Source organism: Setaria italica, chromosome V, assembly GCF_000263155.2.
Source record: "Setaria italica strain Yugu1 chromosome V, Setaria_italica_v2.0, whole genome shotgun sequence".
In the NCBI taxonomy this organism is placed as follows: Eukaryota; Viridiplantae; Streptophyta; class Magnoliopsida; order Poales; family Poaceae; genus Setaria; species Setaria italica.
Genome location: NC_028454.1, coordinates 42178595 through 42199935, shown reverse-complemented (window position 1 = coordinate 42199935; position 21341 = coordinate 42178595). Strand labels below are relative to the sequence as shown.

The following is a 21341-nucleotide window of genomic DNA, read 5'->3' as shown; positions in this document are numbered from 1 at the left end:
TCCCACTATAAGCATTTTGATTACAATATGTACCTGTTTAATGAGCTGGTTTTAGCACCAGGCAGGCACTTTATACAAGCAAAGGTATATTGCAGTAATGCAGTAGCTGTACTCTTTCATTTCCTACTACTTAAACCTCTGGCTCCAAGCAGAGGTCACAGCTGCAGCCTTATTACCTTGCTGCAGTTGTTCCCGAACAGCTTCGCACAGCTTTGCTATTTCAGCTGGCCGGCGCGGCCCCTGGCTTTGCAAAGAACTGCCTGCTGTTGCATCGCTGGTTGCCGCCGCCAGCCCGTTCCGCATCGGCGCCCTCGCGCTCCTCATATGGCTCATCTACCGGCCCCGGACGATCCAGGTCGCCGCCGCCTCGTTCACCTCGGTGCTGCCCTACAACCTCACCGCCGTGCTGTGGAAGTCTCGAACCCCAACCGGCGCGTGTCCGTCTACTACGACAGGATCCAGGCGGCGGGGCTGTACCAGGGCGAGCGCTTCGGCCGCGCCGAGGTGCCGGTGTCGTTCCAGGGCACGAGGCGCACGGACGCGGTGCCGGCCGTGCGCGTGGGCAGCTTGCCCGTGGACTTGAACGTCAGCGAGTTCGGTGAGGACAACGGCACGAGGGTGTTCCCCGTGGACCTGTGGGTGGACGGGGTCGTCCGGTACAAGTTCGGCGAGCTGGCGGCGGCGGCGAGCACGCTGGCGGTCAACTGCCGTCTGGCGCTGAAGCTGATGGTGGTGTCGGGTTGGGTCGATTGTACTGTCATCGACGTCTCTGATGGATTGGGTGGTTAGGGAAGAAAAGGGGAAGTTTGTGGGCCGGATAAGGATGTGCATGCATGTAAGGCTTGGTGGGCTGGCCCAAACAAAAAAGAGCATGTGTACGGGCCCAAACAAGAAGCATTAACGGCTATTCAGCGGGGTGACCGTAAGCATCATTTGATTTTCTAATTACGTGTCAAGTTATGGTAGTAGTCCATGGACGAAGATGGCAAGATCGCAGTCAGGTGGGAATCGGGCATCTGCTACGCGTAAGGGTCGGGAAGGAGGAACGGAGAACCCTGTGGAATCGGAAGAAGATGCTGAACAGGAAGAAGAAAGCAGTGCGAACGCACAGAATTTTCCTGGGTCCCTTTTCGCGATCAGCTCCCTCTGGCCGGTTTTGCACAATCTGCTGCTTAACCCCCTATGTTGCGTGTACGCGGGACAGGTTTCTTATGGTGTGCCGGAGAAGAATATTCAAGTCCAGGTTCCAGGCGAACTCCCAAGTCCCAACCAACCTAGGTCCGCGAAATTTCGGCCAAAACACGGCCGGAAGACGAACTTTCGCCGAAGTTTACATCTCTGGCCGCCTTCCGTAGTTCCTTAGCCCCGATCTTTCCACAAGGATACGTAAGCAGCAGCTACAAGTTCGCCGCGCAAACCTATGCATAGCTATAAACAAAAAGCAGCGAGTCGCACCAACGGAAAAGCTAGACGCGTCTCGAACTCTGAAAAAAAAACGAGACGCGCTTCCAAGTCTCTCGTTTCACCGTGTCTGCCGTCTCAATCGCGCGTATAAATACACCTGATAGATTGTGTATCCATCACCAAGTACGTGCTCCGTAGCAATCAATCACAGTCTCAAGCAAATTCTGCACTGCACGCACTTGCATTCGCGAGCGAAATGGCGGCCTACGAGAAGCAGCAGCCACAGACGCAGCAGCCTCACCTGAACGCCGGGTACTACGGCCCGGCGATCCCTCCGCCGCAGCCGGCGTACTACCCGCAGCCGCCACCACCACGCCGCGGTGGCGGGCCGGGCTGCCTGCTCTGCTTCCTCTTCAAGGTCGTGGCCCTGGTTGTCATCGCGCTGGGCGCGGCCACCCTGGTCCTCTGGCTCATCTTCCGCCCGGACGCCCCCAAGGCGTATGCCGACTCCGCCGCGCTCTCCCGCTTCGACCTCGGCGCCGGCAACGGCAACGGCGGCGACCTCCTCCAGTACAACCTCACCGTGGCCATCCGCCTGCGGAACCCCAACCGGTTCAGGATCCGCTACGACTACGCCGAGGCGCAGGCGCTCTACGACGGCGACCGGTTCGGGTTCGACCCGCTCCCGCCGTTTTACCTGGGCAGCAAGAGTGACGCCCGGATCACCGCCACGTTCACCGGCTCGGCAGTGATGGACGACGACGACGTGCGGCGGACATACCGGAGGGAGAGCGGGGAGGGGTTCTACTACATCAAAGTGAGGGTGCGCTCGGACCTCAGCTTCAAGGTCAGGGTCTTCCGCCTGCGCGATTACAGGAGCAGGATCAGCTGCGTGCTGCGGCTGCCGGCGCCCCCCGCCGGCGGCAACGCGAACGCCACCGCGATGACGACGCTGGGGACGAGGTGCGACGTCGACTTCTGATGATCCTTGCCGATTGTCCAAAGGGTGTACATCTATCCTTTGACCTTTGGCATGGCAGTTTGTCTTTGTTGGCCGGCCGGCGGTGATTCTAGTGCTGTTGACAATGTATATGTTTGACCGCTAGTCGCTTGTAAGTTTCGTTTGATTCGCGTGTTCATTCTTTTGTTTCTTATATGCACAATAAATTAATAATAAACCTGAGTTTTGCTACGCGCTCTTTGGCCGGACGTTCCGCGTGCTCATGCTCGTGCCGTGCTTTTTTTCGAGAATACGTAAAAGAGTTGCGTATCTTTGTATTAAAAAAATGAAAAGAGTTACGTATTATAACATGGGCATGCTCATGCCGTGCTTTTTTTCGAGAATACGCAAAAGAGTTGCGTATCTTTATATTAAAAAGATGAAAAGAGTTACATATTATAACACGGGCATGCCGAGGACATGCACACGGGTTCAAGACCACTTAGTACTTATACAAGTAACTAACACAACCAAAGAAATAGAGCTTAGACAGCTAAAATTCCTGCTAAACCCTCTACCTCTACCGGCCATCCTAGGTCTGCAGCCGCTGATCGCCCTCCTGCCTGAACCGTCACTGCCATCAGGTCCACGTCAGATAAGGTCTGAGCCGCTAGGAAGATATTTAGGATCACTGTGAAGTATTGAGCATCGAGAGATCCTCTGAACACGGACGCGAGTTGAGAGCGAGGTTGGCCCGGCGCCAGTCCATCGTGCAGTCGTGCTCATCGCTCCTCGGCGTCATGGCGCTGGTCCTCTGCCTCGTCTACCTTCCCAACGTCGACTTCGCATCCTTGTGACAACCATAGATGAACCCAGATAATTGACAGCCAAATGGCGGTTCATTATGATTACTTATCACATCGAGCCATCTACAGCTTTAGTAACTCTGTTGAGTGCTCCAATATTACCTTCCTAAAATCCATTTAAATTACAGCGCACACAAGCAGCCAGGTTCCAACACGCGGTATTGATTGATATTTGCAACAGAGCAGAATTGATGCTGCGTCGTGATTAAAAGAAATTGCTACTTGCATAACTACAATCCATATATTAGATCAACCGAATTGACGGTCATCAAGGCGCGCCATGTTTCTCGTACTATATATCATCAGTCTCTACAACGCCGCCTCCCCATTCCCTAGCGTTATCTCATAATCACGACATCAACCTTCAGCCATGAACCATCCACATGAAGGAGGAGTAGGCTACAACGAGGTCCCCAACATGCACACCGGCGGCGTTGTCCCGAACCCTCCGCCACCGCTACCGCCTCCGCCTCCCCCGCGGCGCCGCCTGATCCCGTTCCGCATCGTCGTCAGATCCCTCGTCGCGGTCAGCGCCTCCATCGGCGTCCTCGCGCTCCTCATCCTATTCATCTACTGGCCACGAGCGGTCCGGGTAGCCGTGGCCACCGCGACGCTCGCCGTCTTCGAGGTCGACCGCTTCGACATCACCCCAACGACGATCACCCCGGTGCTGTCCTACAACCTCACCGCGATCCTGGCCGTCTCGAACCCCAACAGGCGCGTGTCCGTCTACTACGACCGGCTCCAGGCGGTGGGGTTCTACGAGTTCCAGCGCTTCGGCCGCGCCGCGCTGCCGGTGGCGTTCCAGGGCGCGAGGCGCACCGACGCGGTGCGGGCCGTGCTCGCCGGCAGCTTGCCCATGAACTTCACCTTCGACGCTTACCCTGGTCATCGCAGGAATGGGGTGTTCCCTGTGGATCTCTGGGTGGATGGGGTCGTGCGGTACAGGTTCGGCAAGCTGACGAACACTATGGTAGCGAGCACGCTGAAGGTCAGGTGCAGCCTGGAGCTGAAGCTGACGGTGGCTTCCGGTTGGGTGGATTGCGCCACCTGGAGCTGAAGGTGATGGTGGCTTCCGGTCGGGTCGATTGTTTTCTAGGGCAAATGGCAGGTGCTCTGCCTTCTCATTGAAGAAGAAATAGAAGCTTTTACAGATATGGAGCAACGTATGCCTGAAACAACAAAAAGGAAAGGGAACCAAATCAAAGAGCGACGAACTGTACGTAGGTGTTGTTTGGATACGAGACGCTAAATTTTAACAGTGTCACATCGGATGTTCGGATATTAATTAGAAGAACTAAACATGAGCTAATTATAAAACTAACTGCAGAACCTTGTGCTAATTCACGAGATGAATGTATTAAGCCTAATTAATCCATCATTTGCAAATAGTTACTATAGCACCACGTTGTCAAATCATGGACTAATTAGGCTTAATAGATTCGTCTCGCGAATTACACTCCATCTGTATAATTAGTTTTATAATTAGTCTATATTTAGTACAATTAGTTTTATATTTAATTACACTCCATCTCTTAATTCATCCAAACATCCAATGTGACGGGTGTTAAAATACCTGAAGCCAAACAGAACCATAGCTGTCCAGCGCCTAGGTGAAGAAGAACAAAAATTGTACTATTCTAGCTGATGGATGCCTTCCATGGCAATTCAGGCCATTGCCGCTTCTTGCTTGATTTCTCGACTGACAGAATCAGCATCCTAGAATTGGTCGGTTGTATTTTTTTGATCAACTTCTGATTGAATCCAGTTCAGTTCGTCTTATTCGGGGAAGGAGGGAACAGATCTTTTAGGTTGTGGGCCGAGGCTGCTTTTTAGCCATTAATTTGGGCTCCCTGAGAATCCATGGGGCCATAGGGGCATGTATGGGCCCAAATAGGATTGAAATCCGACTATATTCAGCGACACCGCAGCAGACTGTCAGCAACTCAGCATCCCTTTGATTTGTCTCCCTTGCAGACTGTACATATGACAAGCTTGTGTAAGCCCTCGTCTGATCTCTTCCCCTCGGACCTCGGGCAAGGCTACGCGTGCTTACATTTTCAGCCTTCCACTGTCAACGTATGATTTGGCACGCTCTGCTGCTTAAATTCTCACTGTTGTTAGGTTTCCCTACAGGATTCATAGCCCTCTTTGCTACCAAATTTGGTCCAAATCCAAACTTGGCACTCCTAGAAAGGCACACAGTCAACGCCTGCTCGCTAAATGCCAATTCTTGTAGGACTGAAAATTTCAATGGCAGACGCCATAATTCACCTCCGTGTTCGTTGCCCGCCATCTCCCCTTGAACGGATCCATGAACGGTTCGGTACCCTTTTTCCAGTCCAAGAACGCCTGCGCCACTTGCACGAACACCCACAACGGCCTCAATTTCCCGTAAGATCCTTACCATTCACCGCATCCGTATCCATTTCATGTGCTGATCACCTCAACTTCAAGAACTACTTGTTCGTCAGTCAGGTGTAGATGGCCATGGCCAGCAACGAGCACAAGATCGACCACCTGGACCAGCCCATCCCCCCTCCCGCGGCACCCGACGCCGGCAGCGGCGGCGTCGTTCCCCCTGCGCGGCGCCGCGACGCGTACGCGCTCGCCTGCCGCGCGCTCACGCTCGTGCTCATCGCTCTCGGCGTCGTGGCGCTGTTGCTCTGGCTCGTCTACCAGCCCAGCAGCCTCAAGGCCTACGCCGACTCCGCGCAGCTCACCCGCTTCGACCTCGCCGGCGACAACAACGGCGCCCGGCTGCGGTTCGACCTCACCGTCGGCGTGAGCATCCGCAACCCGAACCGGAGGCAGGCCGTGCTGTACCGGCGGCTGGAGGCAGTCGCGCTCTACGGCGGCGAGCGGCTCGGGCGCGCGGCGGACCTCCCGCGGATGCGGCAGCCGCGCAAGAGCACGGTGGAGGTGCGGACCGGATTCCGCGGCGAGGGGGCCGCCGCCGTCTCCCCCGCCGCCGCGGCGCTGTTCCGCAGGGAGAAGGAGGAGTGGTTCTTCGGCATCGGCGTGAAGCTCCACTCGAGGGTGCGGCTGAAGGTGGCCGTCGTGGACAGCGTCGAGTACAGGCCCGACGTGGACTGCTACATCAGGGTCCCCGACCCGAGCAACACGACGGCGGTGGCGCAGGGGTTCACGCCGACGCAGTGCCATGTCGACGACTTCTCGTGACGTACACAGCGCCGAAGCTGGGAGCGATAAGTTTCAGACGTTACGCCGATGATGAGTTGATCAATTCGTTTAATCCCTTTTTTCTTTTAATCCGAGGCTAGCTAGACGACATTCCGTCGACGTTCCAACATTGCCGTAGATGAACTAATGTAGATGAATATATCCATTGGAGCACCGGTGTGTTTGTCTGTATGTGAACTAATGCAGATGAACATATAATATATACTCCCTCCATCTATGTTTATGGCATGGTTTTCCAAATAACACTTTGATCATTTATTTATCTTATCTTATATTTTTTATTGTTATAAATTTATAGTTATTGTAGAGTATATTTGATTACGAATCCAACCATATAAAGTTTACATTATAAAAATAAAAAATTAATAGTCAAATTCGAATCTTGATATGCATATACACCTTATAAATAAAAACAGAGGAAATATATCTATAAAATGTCATATGGTTGAAGATACTCTTCCCTTTCAACTTATTACTGCAATGCAATTGTGCTAACAAGAACGCCACAACCACCAGAGTCCAGAACAAAAATGCTCAAGTGGTAAATTTATACCAAAAAAATCAAAAGCGCTAGTTTGGGAAATGATAATGACCACCAGAAACATACCAATTGCAGATTTTGAGTAAAAATGGACCACCTTGACATTTAAAAATAAATAGTAAGATACCCCGTGCTATTTAGCACGGCTAGTATGGTTTCAAGTGCGGTGGTAGTTTTACCTCTAGGTATTTTTCTGTTTTTCTCACTGGCAGCATGCATTGACAAATCCCATATTATCAAAAAGAAAGCATCGAAACAACACTCCACTGTATCCATCCACATGTATACGCACCTGTCCAGCAATGACAGCTGGATCAGGAGCCTCGCTGCCCTCCATAGTTTGAGAAGCAGTTATACCTCTTCCGTTCATGAAAGCATTGTAATAGTAACAAATAAACACAACAACAAAAGGATGAATGAATGAAGACCACTGTTTCTGTACAATGTACATACAAGTTACAACAAGAGATCATGTCTGTCATTTTTTGTCAGCGGTTAAGTTAGATATGACGCGGCTACCGACCCTGCTCATCGTCTTCGATATGAGAGGCTGATGCCGCTTGCTACTTGAAGTTTCACTGGTGCCCTCCAGTTGCTTCTGATATTCTTTTTTAAGATCTTCAAGACGGCTGGACACCTGAAAAAATAACAGGGTGGTGATTTCCATAACTGGAAAATGAAACAATTCATTCTAAATTTGTTAATTCACTCTTCCAGATAAATTGGATGGAGCTTGCTAGATTTTCTTTCACATCTGAATGTAAAAAGGTGAGAATGAACAACTGGCCAAGTTAGCTAAGTTTGGAAGTTCCGTGCTCTATCGGAAGTCGGAACAGAACTGAAACAAGAAATAAAAAGTAACAGTGGCAGCATGGGCATGTTATAGTGCAAAATAATCAAGTGCCACAGTACTGGAAAACATAGCTAGCAATAAAGCATCAACATAAGATTATTGAAAGTTTGAAACTAACAGGTTAAATGAACAATCTATAACACAGAAATTATTTAGTACCTGTTCTATTATTATAGAAAAGAGTCAGATCATTTGAACAGCCAAAATCAACAAATGGGACATAATTTCAGGAAATAGCACAGAACAGCTTTTAGTTTTTTCCATGACGAGAAAATTAAAAGGAAAAAATAAAATAATGTACAAATAAGAGCAAATTTGTTCCCAAGCAACTCACATAAAAACTGAAGTCACGAACTATATGATTTGCACAATAAGAAGTTTATTACCTTAAATGTGAAGGCAATTGGCAATAACACATCTGGATCAGTTGCCTCCTCAGGGAAATTTCTCAAGGCATGTAGGAGCTTCTCGAAAGGTAATTTGACCTGACAGTAGAATAGCAATTCAATATTTTTTATATTTGTTTTAAATATGGCTTCAAGCAAAAGCAACAAGAAAAAAACAACTCACCAAATCATCATGACAGAATCTCAGCAGAGCCAATCCAACTTGGAAAACAACCTTAATACCCTGTAAGCATCAACCAGCAATCAGAAATAGCAAATCAAAAGGTGTCAGTCACAACATAATCAGTATTTTCAGTCCTACTTGCCCTACATATTGGTAGCTTTGTAATTAAAAATTAAATGAATCGTGGTATAATGCAACAAACAGTAATCTGATCTTATGAAAGAAATAGAAATGCATGTAAAAAAAGGAACCATGAGCACTGGCGTTATTACAAGACCATTTATGAGGGGGGGGGGGGGGGGGGGTATCATTCAACTACATCTTAAGTCAAAATGTGTTATGTAAACTAATGGGGTTTCCCAAGATATACAAACTTAATAATTATGAAGCAATACTGCTGAAAAATAGTCAACTAACTTTAAATACACTCTAGACATGAAATACATATACAGCAGAATTTGATTCTAACCTCATAAAGAAAGACATCCCAAACTCTAAGAGTTAGATGAAACGGGAAGGAATATGAGAAAACTGTGATAAACCATTGGCTTGCATACATGCTTGGGTTTATCATTTCTTCAACAAAGTGTTGTCCCAATTTTGGCATGTGCTCCATAACTAATTTCTCAAACTGAGACAGGTATTGCTGCACAAGTGGCAAACCAGCCTGTTGCAAGGGTATAAACACTATCAGTAGAAGATTACAGTATGCAGGTTTATTCAAGAAACAAAAATGTTGGAAATTTTTTCAACCCCTGCATTATTAATCACTCAAACTGAAGTTGGGCGCTGCTGGCAGAAGAACATGTAGCCATGAACGGAAGAGTACATTTTACTTAGTAATTGTCATTTCTGATGCGTCAAATAAGATAGACAATTCGTACTCAAGAAGATAAGATAGACAATTAAGGCATCCATGAAACATGCATTGCGAATCCCTAAAATTGTATAAACTGGAACCCAAATCTAATTTAGTTCATTTCAATTACCTGATACAAACCTTCCATTGGCGCATGGACAGCCCCCTTTAGTAAGGCAACTAATAACCAGAATGCATCCTCCTCACTCATGTAAAGAAGAAGCAGCCCAGCTAAAAATCCCATTCCCTGCAAAATAATTAAGTAAATAACAGATATTATTCCACAGAGATCTTTGTATACAAAAATTAGGCATGCGGAGTAAACACAAACCTGCACGTATCCAACATCTCTATCATATACGGAATACGCTTTCAAAATGTTATACAAGGATCTTTGACCTGGACCATGTCTTTGTTGAAAGAAAATATGAGATGGAAATGTACGTGATATGTCCCGAATAATTTCCAATTCAGAGGCCGATGTCTCATATATCACCAGTGTCTGTCCAAAAGATAGAACAATGATACAAGTAAGAATAAGAATAATACTCTACACGGTACTCTGATCATTAAGAAATAAAATTGCAAACTATAAATCTATAATAGAAACCAAATAATGAAAATTCAGCCAGTAATTCCTTCAGAACTGTCACGCCTTAAAAGGCTAGCCACAAACTTCAGTAAAGTCAGGATTGACTATGATGGAGTTAAATGTACAAATTGCACATTAAAATGGACTTCAACAGGATCCAATGTTCATGTGACTAATGATCTTATTAAATATAATATCCATAAAGCACAGATATTTTATTTCCTAATCAGTGGTAGAATTTACAAGAGCTAGAACCTAACGCATAAACGCATACTGTGGAGTTTCCATGCTTCTCAACCTAGCATAACTAAGCGAATCACAATCATTTAAAAATGCCAAAAGATACAAAAATAAATGATCAAAATGAGTACCTCATAAACCCCAGGGTTCATTAGCAAGAGGTCTCGGCTGCCTGAAATCAACTGCCAAACAAGTCCTCTGAGACAATCAGGAATTCCTTTCCTTATTCGTCTTTTAACCACATGAGGGTTCCTTCTAACATAATGCTTCCAGTCACTACCACCAACACCTATCATCTTCCTCCATTTTCTTATCCTTTTTTCCTCCCTATGGTAACAGCAAAAGAAAAATAAAATAAAAGCACCTATGTAAGGTAGCTTGTTCTAGAGAATAAAAAAAAAAGGTGCAGTAACTGATCTTTGCAAGTAAATTCGTCTGGGAAAGAATTGATAATATAGTGTTGGTGGCATGAATGAAAAAGATAGAAGTGTGTTTTATCAGTGAAGCAGTAGATATATTAGAACCATTCTCTTGTTATGTGCTGAAGCAGCTAAGACCTAAGCTTAAGTACAGAAATGTAAGTAACAGCCACTAGAAAGTAAAAACTAATATCCAGAATGATTAATTATTTCCATAACACACAGGAAATGGTTAACATATGGAATTGGCAGAAAGTAATTAAACAAGAAAGATACGATGACCCTAGTATATCATGTTGTCCAATGTGTCGATAATAACAGTTAAGACTTTATGACATTTCATACCTTTCACGTTCATGTATGGATTTGCCTTTTGGAATACCATCAGGAGAGTTACTTTGTTCTGACTTTATAAAACCAAATCTGTCCACGGCACGAGAAGGAGCTACTCCTGGTTCAGTTTCATCAATTGCTTTCTTCTTATCCATTTCAATGAGTATGTTCAAACACCTTCTCCATATGTCGAAAATGATATCCTGCCAATTTCAAGAAAACCGTCCATTAACGTAAAGCTATCATCACACCAAGCAAAGCAGAATCTGCATACTAGAAAACAAAGCAAGTGAAAATAGGTGGTTACATGATTTCATGTGGCTAATATCATGATAGCCCAACATCAAATAGTCTTTTTTGTGTCATTAGTAGATATACAAAGCACGAATTGAAGTAAAATGAACATTGGTGTCTACAGCAAAACGAGGCCCGGTTGATAAAGTCAAAAAGGAACAGCTAAACTAGCATGGAACCCCCACAACATTGAAATCTTGGTCTCTCTGCACTGCATAATCCTAGGCCCAATAGTGGCAAGCTCACAATCTAGAAATATTGAATTCTCTCCAGCCATAGTCCTCCTCCCCTTGCTTCATCAATTCCACCATGCAGGTGACGGGCCCCCCTGTTGTAGGTAGCAACGGACTGAATAAGAGCAAACCAAATCAAGCATATATACATCATGATGCGCTATTGTGGGCTACTAGCACTTAGCAGATCGCATTGTAACAGCTACCAACTCATTTTTTCAACAAACATCAGCAGGACACGTCAATGACTATGACCTTGATCCCTCCCCACAACCTCCAGGAAAACGCAAGAACTGGCGGTCAGACGTCGAAAGAAATCACCGAGATGCTAAGGTCGGGGGATCTGCGACATGGAGCACGAGGAAGAAGCCGGCTCCACGATCTGCTCGGCGATTTGGGAGAAAAGGAAAATGAATCCCAAACCCTTGAAAAATAAACAAGAGGAGGGTGGGCAAGGAGCGGAGGAGATGGGGAAAGGTAGAGGCTCACCGGGAGGCGCTGCTAGTGCCGGATCTCCGAGGCGAGGTGCCGGCGGCCGTCGGAGTCCACGGCACGGCGCACGGACGCGACTCACGCGAGGGCGAGGAGAACGACGCGTGCGCCGTTTCCACGCCTCGCTCGACGATTTTTTCTCTCCCCCGTGGGTCGACGCGGTTTGGGCCCCCCCGATACACCTCAACACACCACCTGCCCAAATGCCAGCCCGAGAATGCAAGCTGTCCCCGGCGTGGGCTTCCACGGGAGGCGGGGTTTGGGCTTGCGATCCAACGCCTAGTCAAACGAGGCTCCTCAACTGTTGACATCGTCCCATTTGTCCCCCCTCAACTTGCAGAACCACCTGTATGTGCCAAAGCATGTTATGTAGTAGCATGACAAATGAGCGGTTTATGAAACACCTCTGCCAATACGTAGATGTCTGGATATGTATTGTAATCATTTTATCTAATTAATGAAGCTCCTTCATCTGAAAAATTATTGAAATCGTCCGATTTACCCTCCTCGGTGGTGGAGTTTGACAGAGAGTCAACGATGAGGAGGTAAACTGGACCACATGATGAGGGGTGTTTGATTTTAGTTCGGACTAAAATTTATGTCACATCGAATATTCGGAGGCTAATTAGGAGGATTAAACATGAGCTAATTATAAAACTAATTATACAGACGGAAGCTAATTCGCGAGACAAATCTATTAGGCTAATCCCAGTGGGAGTTTCATAGAGGTTTCATGCACATTAAATACGGTGACACATCAGCATATATGATGACATGGCATAGTAGTTATGAAGTGAGAGAGGAAAGGAGTTTCATCAGGATGAAACTGTGTATACACTGTTTCCAAGACTATGAAACCTATTGAAACTTGCATTGGGGGCTATAGAGTTTCATTTCATCTAACCATATCCAATCACATGCCTCACAATTAAATGTCATGGGCATCCTATGAAATTGTGAAATGAAACTGTGCACTGGGACTCCCGATTTCATTCATGAGAATACACTTCATGGGATGATGTGGCATCCTTGGAAACAGTGCAATGAAATCTTGCATTGGGACTAGCCTTAAACCTAATTAATCCATCACTAACACATGTTTACTGTAGCATCACATTGTCAAATCATGGACTAATTAGGCTTAATAGATTTGTCTCGTAAATTAGTCTCCATATGTGCAATTAGTTTTATAATTAGTCTATATTTAATACTCCTAATTAGTATCTAAATATTTGATGTGATAGGAATTTTAGGAGGTTCTAAACAACCAAACACCCCCCTAATTTGAAAGACTCACATGAAGACTCAAATTAAGATAGAAAACCTGAGCGTGCTTTTAGAAAGGGAAAACAAAGGCAACGTATTTCATCATTCCGGAAGCGTCGGTTGATTAATTCTCAGCAGCTATAATTTCCAAGACTTTTGTCTGTGCAACTTTGAACTGGATTGTGTGTGTGCGTGCGTGCGTGAAACTCTGTAGTCTGTACTAGTAGTACTACTTTCCTACGGCTTCACGCTGTCGTTGCCAAGGTTGGATGGCTGGCGCACTGAATTTTTGACTCGTGGTCAATACATGCACCTACCATTTTAGCGCAACAGTCAAAGCATGAATGCAGAACGGATAATAGTTTAGAGAAAAAATACCGTAACAATCCCGGATTCTCGGTACGATTATTTGACCCCCCACCACAATGGTTCGTGGAAATGCCGATAAAATTTTGATAGACTATAGCAACACTAATCTCCAACAGTGTCTAGTAAGCAGCATGAACCAGCCGGCAAGACACACCCCTGCCACAGCATGGCAAGCATGCCTGGCATTCGTCACAGGAAGAGGTGGCCACTGGCCAGTGGCCACAGGCTCACAGCGGGGAGAGTTGGGACAACCGGGCAAGGACGGGAGGACTCGATCGGGAGGGCGTTGCTGCGTTGATCCGCGAGTCCGCGTTCAAAGTTGGGTCGCTGAGCACCGTCCGTTCTACGGTTTCAGGTCAAACGACCGATCTTCTTTTAGCCCGATGAACCAAGCTGACAGGGTAATTACGATCATCGACCAGTGTACCAAGGCATAAACTGCAGCCTGCAGGTAATTGCAGTAGTGCTAGAACGCTCTGTTAGACATTCATCCATCTACAGATATTTTACCGCTATGTTGTTCATGATTCTTCTACAAGAATGATATAGTAATTGACAATAGATTGATCAGCTAATTGTTACTACTGCTCAAGAATCGTAGCAAGCAACCAGCAACGCAACAAAGTACGAACTAGTCTAAGAACCATGGTGTTGGGCCTGAACTTGGGCCGCGACGGAGGCCATGTCGAGAGCCCGGGCCTCCGCGCGACGACGGTCGGGCGACGCCGGCGGCGTGCAGAACGCGGGCGTCGTGGCCGCCGTAGTGCTGCCCTTCTCCGTCCCCTCATCTATCGTCGACAGGCACCTGGTGGGGCCCCCGAAGATCTTCTTCCACCGCGCGATCTCCCACTCGTCGGGCTCCTGCTCGTCCGCCGCCGCCGCCGCGGCCTCGCCGTCCCCGTTGATCTCCCGCGGCACCCGCCGCCGGCTCCGCTCCATGGACGGTGGCGGCCTCGCGGCGCGGCGCGGCCTGTCTTCGGTGAAGCAGACGTCGAACAGGACGAAGCCGCCGCGGGTGGACGCGGGGACGGCGCCGTTGCGCCGCCACCAGCAGTGCCGGAGGATAACGGCGCCGAGCAGGAGGAAGAACAGGGACGCCAGGGCGGCCGTGAACGCGACGGCGAGCGCGAAGCCGCCACCACCACCAGCGTCCCCCATCTTGCTGGGGACTGTTCCAAGTAAGCGGAGGCCGCGGCATGCGATGCGAGGCAATGTACTCCGACCAGCGGCGACAAGTATTCGGAACGCCTGGACGAGGCAAGTCTTCGCCGGTCGTTCCACTCCAAAACCTGGTAGCGACGGCGAAAACGCAGGCTATGAACCTATTTGCATCTCCGGAGACCAGACCGAGAGTGATTTTGCCCCGGCCGCTTATTCGTCGGGTACTCGACATCTCTGCCAGGGAATTTTATCGGCGCTTCGTCGATCTCGACGTTTAAGGGTGTTTTTCAGAGAGGTCCATACGTTTCTGCTTGTTGGTTTGAGCTCATACTTCTCCCCTGAGAACGCTGTTGCCGTCAAGCGGCGGCAGGTTCCGGGAGGCGAGCTCGGCTTGCTCCAGCACCAGTACACCTCAACCAAACAATCCGTGGACTCTGGACGGGGTACGGTTGAATTTCTGAGCAACTTCGAGAGCACAGACTGCGAGATAGCGCACGGCAACAGCGAAGCGCCGGGGGCTCTTTTTTGTTCTCTTGCATTGCAAGATGGCAATGACAAATCAAAAATCGGTGACAATAAGTTGCTCCTCGCCGTCGCAATTAGCTCACCCGGATCATTGATCTAGTGCAAGAGTATGTGACGCTGTTGGCGCTCACAACGCCCACATTTTACTGCTCGTTTTTACAGGAAAACCCATGCATATGCAAACGTGCAACTTGGAGCCTAACATTAACCCCACATTCCGTTTGTCATGTATTTTGGAGTATACAGTAATTACGGCAAAACATACGGGATAAATAGACCAATCTCGGATGAGCGAAGTAGGAATGGATTGCATGCACGCAAAAGACAGGCTTCAAATTTTGGCAAATGGGTGTTGTGGGCCGACCGGCTTAGAAAGGTTTGTGGCCCGAACGAGCCCATGGAGATGCCATCTTTCTTCAGCAGAATGAAGTCACCAAACATTCATCTAGCCGTACAATTAAAGATGAAAGGAAATATTAGAAAGAGGAAGCCGGGAATGCTTGAACAGGATTTGCTTGGTTCGACATTTCTGAACAATTTCGAAGCAATCTGTGTAAATGGACCCCATGGGCAGTCGTAGAATCGTGGAATACCTTCTAGAAGACAATGCAACCGCAACATCCCTGCATTTGAAGGATTTTTTTTTCAAACATATGGGGGGATATTATCCCCACCTACATCTTCATTGATCGAAGGAATTAGTTACAGCATTTGAAGGATTACTGAAGTCCAGTCCCTATCACATCGAATATTTTTACTAACTAGAAGTATTAAATATAGGTTAATTATAAAACCAATTGCATAAATGAAGGCTAATTCGCGAGATGAATCTATTAAACTAATTAATCCATGGATTTGACCATGTGATGCTACAGTAAATATGTACTAATCATGAATTAATTAGGTTTAATAAATTTGTCTCGCCAATTAGCCTTCATTTATGCAATTGATTTTATAATTAACCTATATTTAATACTTATAATTAGTATCTAAACATTCGATGTGACAAGTAGTCATTGGAACCAAACACCCCCTTAGTCCGAACCGATCCGGTTGGCCTCGTTTAAGCTATGATTCACCTCTTTTTTGTGTGTGTGTCTGTCGCCGTCATGTGTTGGTGGTGACAGGAACAGGTACGAACACACCTCCATCCACCTAAGGCTGCACTCTTAAGAGGAAATTAAGCCACTAGATCTATGTAGCCTGCATCGAAAATATAAGTATATTAGCTAAATTTGGCTCTCGAAAGGCGAATATTGTACGTGTCCGAGCCAAAGTTAGACTGGTTAGATCGATTATAGTTTTTTTTACCAGCTTGCTATTAGCTCTTATTTGATCCAAACTGGGCTTCATATTTGTGATAGAGTGTCCATTTGTGGACTTCTCTCATGGCAAAGTCACGGCGAGGAATTCTGGAAATGCAAGTGGTATTTGCGGTATTACTACTGGTTGTTTGAGCTTCCCCTCACCTCACACTATAGTCATGTGAATTTGAGTTGTACTAGGATCACATTTGAGTTGTACTAGGACAGCAGTAGTCCAAGGAAGTACTTTTGTGACGTCGTTTGCGCTTAACAGATCGTCTACCAACTGACACTTTTCAGGCCTAGCGCGGTAAGAGAGGAGGATAGTAATTACTGCCGCTCTTAATTGTGATTTACCGCTGATTTGCAATGTACAAAATAGCGGCCTACGAGATTTAGCGTAGAGCTGTGCTCAACCGCTATAGCGCCGTTATAGCCCGCTAATTAGTACAACACTGTAGTAGCGGCAGTTAGCATCAAACGTTATAGTGTCGCTATAGCCTCGCTATAGCCTGCTATTTCGTACCTTGCTGATTTGACTTGCCCACCGATCGGAAACAGGCTTGCTAGCTACAGGGTCCTGCCTGCAGATTCCTACAAAACCACTTGTATAGAGAGCCAGTCCACACACACATGTGAGATAGACCCAAACCTTGATTGCGATCACGTTGCAGTGCATGGCCAAGCCGACACCGAGAGCTTATAGGTAGCTGCTGCATTCATCTTGAAAGGATTAGTCACTCCCTCGGATATATACTAGTGCTACTCCCACACTGCACGGATTAACTAATTCCCGAGTAATCAAATCAAATAATCACTCGGCAGGATTGGTTTTTAAAATCGCGGGTGGCAGCAAGGGAGTAATTGAACTCTGCGCTGGCCCTGGCAGAAGAGCATTGGGATCGATTAGACCGGCCTTAAAACCCTGAGGAGCGCAGAGCCGCAGGGCCGGATTCGCATGGACGCATGGGCGGAACCAGCCGTGCTCCCCGGCCGCGCGGCCGGCCTTGATGAAGAGCGACGACGACGACGAAGACGCGGAGAGGCATCGAGCTCCGCAACCGACACCGCCATAAAACAACCACTTGCTCGAGATCAGCAGATCGATCCATCGGTGTGTGGCGCCGTACGATGCAGTGGCGCAGATGGAGGCTTCTATTCTATCCTCCTCCCATCGAATCCCTTCTGTGAACCTTCCCAAGCATGCGCATTGCCCTCTGACAGTCTGACTAGAGCCTTGGGAGGATCCTCTTTGACTTCTCTGAAACGGCGCAACTGGTTATATTATCAGTGCTAATCCACGCCTAACTAGCTGCTTAGCTGTTGTCCTGACTCGGCTATGATACTGCTAGTACCAGTCGTACTGGTGATACTGGCACTTGGATTAAAAATAACTGGGTTTTGCAGCTGGCAAATTCTTCTGGATCTGGGAATGATTAGCGAGTCTTCAGCATCGGCTGCAGCCTGCAGCTGCGGCCGAATCTCAGCGCATGTGATCATGATTAGCTTATTGATACGCGCGTGTGCTGTGTGCAACACATTTTTGCAGTGACCAAACCAAACCAAATCTCACACGAAAAAGGAAAAGGAAGTAGAGCTGCACAGTGAAAGCGCCTCATGAGTGTGAACAGCCCAAGATGGATCTGCATGCGGCTGCGCCAGACCGCCAGTGTGAGACTTACGAGCCGTATCAAAGATCCCGTCCAGGCTTTCATGGCAGGAGCCAGGCGCCCATAGAAAGAAGCAAAGAAAAGGTGACCTCAACGTTAGCACTTAGCAGCAGGTGCAGCGCACGGCGCGCGCTTACGTTTTTCAGGCAAGGCAAACTGGCAAAGGTAGGCAATGCCAACGCAAAGCCTAGGCGGCTAGAGAGGCAGCGCGCGCGCACTCCCGCAGAGGCTATAGCGGGAGCGTGCGGTTCGAAGGCACATTATTGTTTTCCCTCGAAGTGCACACGCGCGTGAGACGTGCATCCCATCAATGTCGTCATAGATCGTGCCGGAGATCTCCTTCCTTTCTCTCATTTACACACCGTGCTCGTTCAGTCGTTCGTAACCTGCCTGCCTGCCGACGTCGCTCGGTACATGGATGCATGATGCAACAGGTTTCCATGTCGTCGATCGTAGTGTACTCCATGGATGGCACTCGATCGAGCACTGTTTCAGCTTTCTCTGAAGAACAGGGGAGGGAAAGCGAGAGCGAGCGGAGCAGGTGCAGGAAAGCTACAGAACCACGAACAGGGCAAAGTACTGAAAGCATGCAGTGGCTGCATGAGGGGCCATGAGCCCATGAGTGCAGCACTGCTGCAGCAGCAGCCCGAGCCCGGGATGGTGTTTGCTGCAGCCTGCGGCGGCCTGCGCATGCATCAAACGCGTGGATTATCTGGCCGGAAACGCGCATAGCAGTAGTAGAGTATCCGCCGGAGGCCGGAGGAGGATCTTTGGGCGCAGCTTGCTTCCTCGTTTCATTCGTCCATGTTTCTGCACGATCTCTGGGTTTTCGCTCTGGTATGTATTTACTGATCGTACTGCGTATCTGTAAGAATCTAGTAGAGGTGCTGCTGAATGCTGATTTCGTTTTTGTCAGGTACTGGTGTGATAAATAAAACCAACTGCATGCACAACATAACACAAAAAATTTAGTGATGATGGCCTGTATCAGTATAAGTGGCACTGTTCTTTTAAGAGAAGAAATGGTACACCTGGCATGGCAACATGCAATGCAATTAGGGGTGCAAGCAAGTAGCAAGTCACTTCAACAGAGGAGACGGGAGCTGGGCCAGCTTGTCCTCACATGAACAGATGGTCAACTCTTGCGTCCAGGAAAAATAGTTACTCCCCCTACCATCCTCTTTCGGTCTTTCCCATACGCCCCTGCCCAGGATTTACTGCGCCAAGGTTTTAACCCCTCTGACTAGTCACACCACCCATATATGCATGCTTACATCTGCAGAGGCCTCCTCTGACATGATCCTCCAGGACCCAATCTGGACATGTTGCACACATCATCACATACAGACACATGCATCATGCATGTGCTGACGTGCACCTCTCCCTCACTCTCCTCCTTTTACACTGCCTCTTGTCTGTGTCCCAGCTCGTTTTACCAGCGTGCACACTTGCCGCTCCAATTATCCCCTTCACATGCTCTCCTCTTCCCAGCTCTCACTTTCTCACCTGGCTGTTCACGTTGCTCTCTTTACTCCGGCCATTCAATCGTTCCCCCACGGTGTCACATGGCGCTCCATTAATATATAGCACCACACCACCAAGCTCCCTCCCGCTCCAAGCTCCGAGAACGCAACCGCCCACTGTACCCGAGAGCTCGTCGTAGCCTCGGCTAGCCAGCAGCGCGCTTCTCTCTTTGTGTGTGCGCGCGTGTCCAAGCGCGGGCACGTACACGCAGACTCCACTTCCAGGCTTCCAGCCAGCGACGGCAACGGCTAGCATGTCGAGCAGGTCGTCCAGGAGGGGCAGGAGCGGCAGCTTCACGCTGCGGCAGCCGCCGGTGGTGGACATCGGCTGCAACTGCCGCCGCCCGAAGCTGTTCTCCGTCCTCTCCTCCTCGACGTCGTCCCTGTTCCGCGGCGGGGGCAAGCCCAAGTCCCCGAACGCCTCCTCCACCTCCACCACCACGGCGTTCACGGCCACCACCGCGGGCGGGCGCAGCGGCACCACGGCCACCTCCACCGACTCCTCGTCCTGGGGCCCCGCGTCGTTCGTCGCCACCAACTCGCTCTACGAGGACCCGGTGGCGGCAGCGGCGGCGGTGGCGCCGCAGGAGCGGGAGCAGCAGGAGGCTCGGCGGCGGCGGAGGCAGCAGCGCCGGCGCCGCAGGCGCGCGGCCGCCGCCCCCGCGCGCCACGGCGTCGGGGAGGAGGTGGACGACGGGCGGCGGGTGGCCCGCGAGAGCGTGGCGGTGGCGGTGGAGTCGGCGGAGCCGTACGAGGACTTCCGCGAGTCGATGGTGCAGATGGTGGTGGAGAAGGAGATCTACGCGTGGGACGACCTCAACGACCTCCTCCACCAGTTCCTCTCCCTCAACTCGCCGCGCCACCACCCGCTCATCCTCCATGCCTTCGCCGACCTCTGGACACGCAACGGCCTCTTCTGCCCGCCGTCCCCCTGCCAGTTCTAGCCAAACACAGCTAGCCGTCCATTGCACGTACTACGCTTGCATAGTGTATTAACCACTACTCTAGCTAGCTAGTCTCTCTGTCTTACTGTTACTACCGTTATGTTCTGCCATTAACGGAGCTCGCAGTCGCAGCTCGCGCGTGACCGGGGCTCTATTAACCGAGGTCCCGGCCGGCGAGCTGCATCTTGCATAGTTGCATGGACATGGTGCCAAGGTCTTGAGCTTAAACTGATTGTGAGCAAGAAAGAAGGCTATGCACGATTAACTGTCGATGCTTGCTGTAATTTTCAGTACAAACCAGTGTAATGTGGTCATTTCATTTCGTACATGTCATGTAATGTTGTACTTTGCACGTACTGATGCGTGCTAATGATGTGTGCGTGTGGCGCCAAGGTTTTTTTTTGTGTGTGTGTGTTGGGGGGGGGGGGGGGGGGATAAATACACCGCAGGCCTGGCAGAGGGAAGGATGACCGCCACTCCTCATGCAACCCCGCCGCAAGTACCCATGCACGACCATACTGAACAAGCTACAGTGCTGGCGGGCTCGCTTCCATTCCCCACAGGGTACTCATGGCCTGCGCCGACCGGAGCCGGAGAGAGAGACTGGCCTGTCCTCGGGCCACGCGCGTCCTCGGGTCCCGCGCGCCCGGCAGCAAGGATGTGACGCCCTCTCTTCAGGACCATCTTCGTATGGTAGCTTCCTCCGTCCTTCCCCAACGGACACCGGGGTAACGACAAA

General features: G+C 49.1%; 6 protein-coding genes across 12 annotated transcripts; 4 read left to right on the top strand and 2 right to left on the bottom strand.

Moving 5' to 3' along the window:
• The first annotated feature begins 1462 nt into the window (after window positions 1–1462).
• LOC101784748 (NDR1/HIN1-like protein 10) lies at window positions 1463–2596 on the top strand. Its single transcript, XM_004970629.3, has one exon. The coding sequence runs from the start codon at window positions 1661–1663 to the stop codon at window positions 2384–2386; it is 726 nt and encodes a 241-aa protein (XP_004970686.1). The 5' UTR covers window positions 1463–1660; the 3' UTR covers window positions 2387–2596.
• A 984-nt stretch (window positions 2597–3580) lies between these two features.
• LOC101785413 (NDR1/HIN1-like protein 10) lies at window positions 3581–4270 on the top strand. Its single transcript, XM_004972202.1, has one exon. The coding sequence runs from the start codon at window positions 3581–3583 to the stop codon at window positions 4268–4270; it is 690 nt and encodes a 229-aa protein (XP_004972259.1).
• A 1424-nt stretch (window positions 4271–5694) lies between these two features.
• LOC101784348 (NDR1/HIN1-like protein 3) lies at window positions 5695–6610 on the top strand. Its single transcript, XM_004970628.2, has one exon. The coding sequence runs from the start codon at window positions 5695–5697 to the stop codon at window positions 6391–6393; it is 699 nt and encodes a 232-aa protein (XP_004970685.1). The 3' UTR covers window positions 6394–6610.
• A 578-nt stretch (window positions 6611–7188) lies between these two features.
• Window positions 7189–12006, bottom strand: LOC101782850 (EVI5-like protein). 7 transcript variants are annotated; one of them, XM_004970624.3, is made up of 11 exons: window positions 11838–12006; window positions 11604–11730; window positions 11129–11443; window positions 10834–11024; window positions 10201–10396; window positions 9569–9739; window positions 9368–9484; window positions 8848–9045; window positions 8379–8438; window positions 8195–8293; window positions 7189–7592 (listed from the first exon to the last, which is right to left on the bottom strand). In XM_004970624.3, the coding sequence occupies exons 4-11, from the start codon at window positions 10974–10976 to the stop codon at window positions 7434–7436; spliced, it is 1143 nt and encodes a 380-aa protein (XP_004970681.1). In that variant the 5' UTR covers window positions 10977–11024; window positions 11129–11443; window positions 11604–11730; window positions 11838–12006; the 3' UTR covers window positions 7189–7433. The 7 variants fall into 7 exon arrangements, with proteins under 7 accessions (XP_004970681.1, XP_012702043.1, XP_022682779.1 ...); XM_012846589.2 differs by having other exon boundaries at window positions 11362–11443; XM_022827044.1 differs by having other exon boundaries at window positions 10834–11443.
• Window positions 12007–13904: 1898 nt separating this feature from the next.
• LOC101785012 lies at window positions 13905–14806 on the bottom strand. Its single transcript, XM_004972201.3, has one exon. It carries the CDS (start codon window positions 14631–14633, stop codon window positions 14112–14114), a length of 522 nt encoding a protein of 173 aa, XP_004972258.1. The 5' UTR covers window positions 14634–14806; the 3' UTR covers window positions 13905–14111.
• A 4785-nt stretch (window positions 14807–19591) lies between these two features.
• On the top strand, window positions 19592–20972 carry LOC101782448 (transcription repressor OFP8). Its single transcript, XM_004970622.3, has one exon. The coding sequence runs from the start codon at window positions 19913–19915 to the stop codon at window positions 20600–20602; it is 690 nt and encodes a 229-aa protein (XP_004970679.1). The 5' UTR covers window positions 19592–19912; the 3' UTR covers window positions 20603–20972.
• The last annotated feature ends 369 nt before the right edge of the window (window positions 20973–21341 follow it).

Bases quoted from the DNA above. Each gene is read 5' to 3' on its own strand.
- LOC101782448 (XM_004970622.3), top strand. From the start codon at position 19,913: ATGTCGAGCAGGTCGTCCAGGAGGGGCAGGAGCGGCAGCTTCACGCTG.
- LOC101782850 (XM_022827044.1), bottom strand. From the start codon at position 10,976: ATGGATAAGAAGAAAGCAATTGATGAAACTGAACCAGGAGTAGCTCCT. The intron at 10,397-10,833 runs GTATGAAATGTC...CTGTTACCATAG, and splicing joins TCCATACATGAACGTGAAAG to GGAGGAAAAAAGGATAAGAA. The intron at 8,294-8,378 runs GTGAGTTGTTTT...TTCTACTGTCAG, and splicing joins GATTCTGTCATGATGATTTG to GTCAAATTACCTTTCGAGAA.
- LOC101785012 (XM_004972201.3), bottom strand. From the start codon at position 14,633: ATGGGGGACGCTGGTGGTGGTGGCGGCTTCGCGCTCGCCGTCGCGTTC.
- LOC101785413 (XM_004972202.1), top strand. From the start codon at position 3,581: ATGAACCATCCACATGAAGGAGGAGTAGGCTACAACGAGGTCCCCAAC.
- LOC101784348 (XM_004970628.2), top strand. From the start codon at position 5,695: ATGGCCATGGCCAGCAACGAGCACAAGATCGACCACCTGGACCAGCCC.
- LOC101784748 (XM_004970629.3), top strand. From the start codon at position 1,661: ATGGCGGCCTACGAGAAGCAGCAGCCACAGACGCAGCAGCCTCACCTG.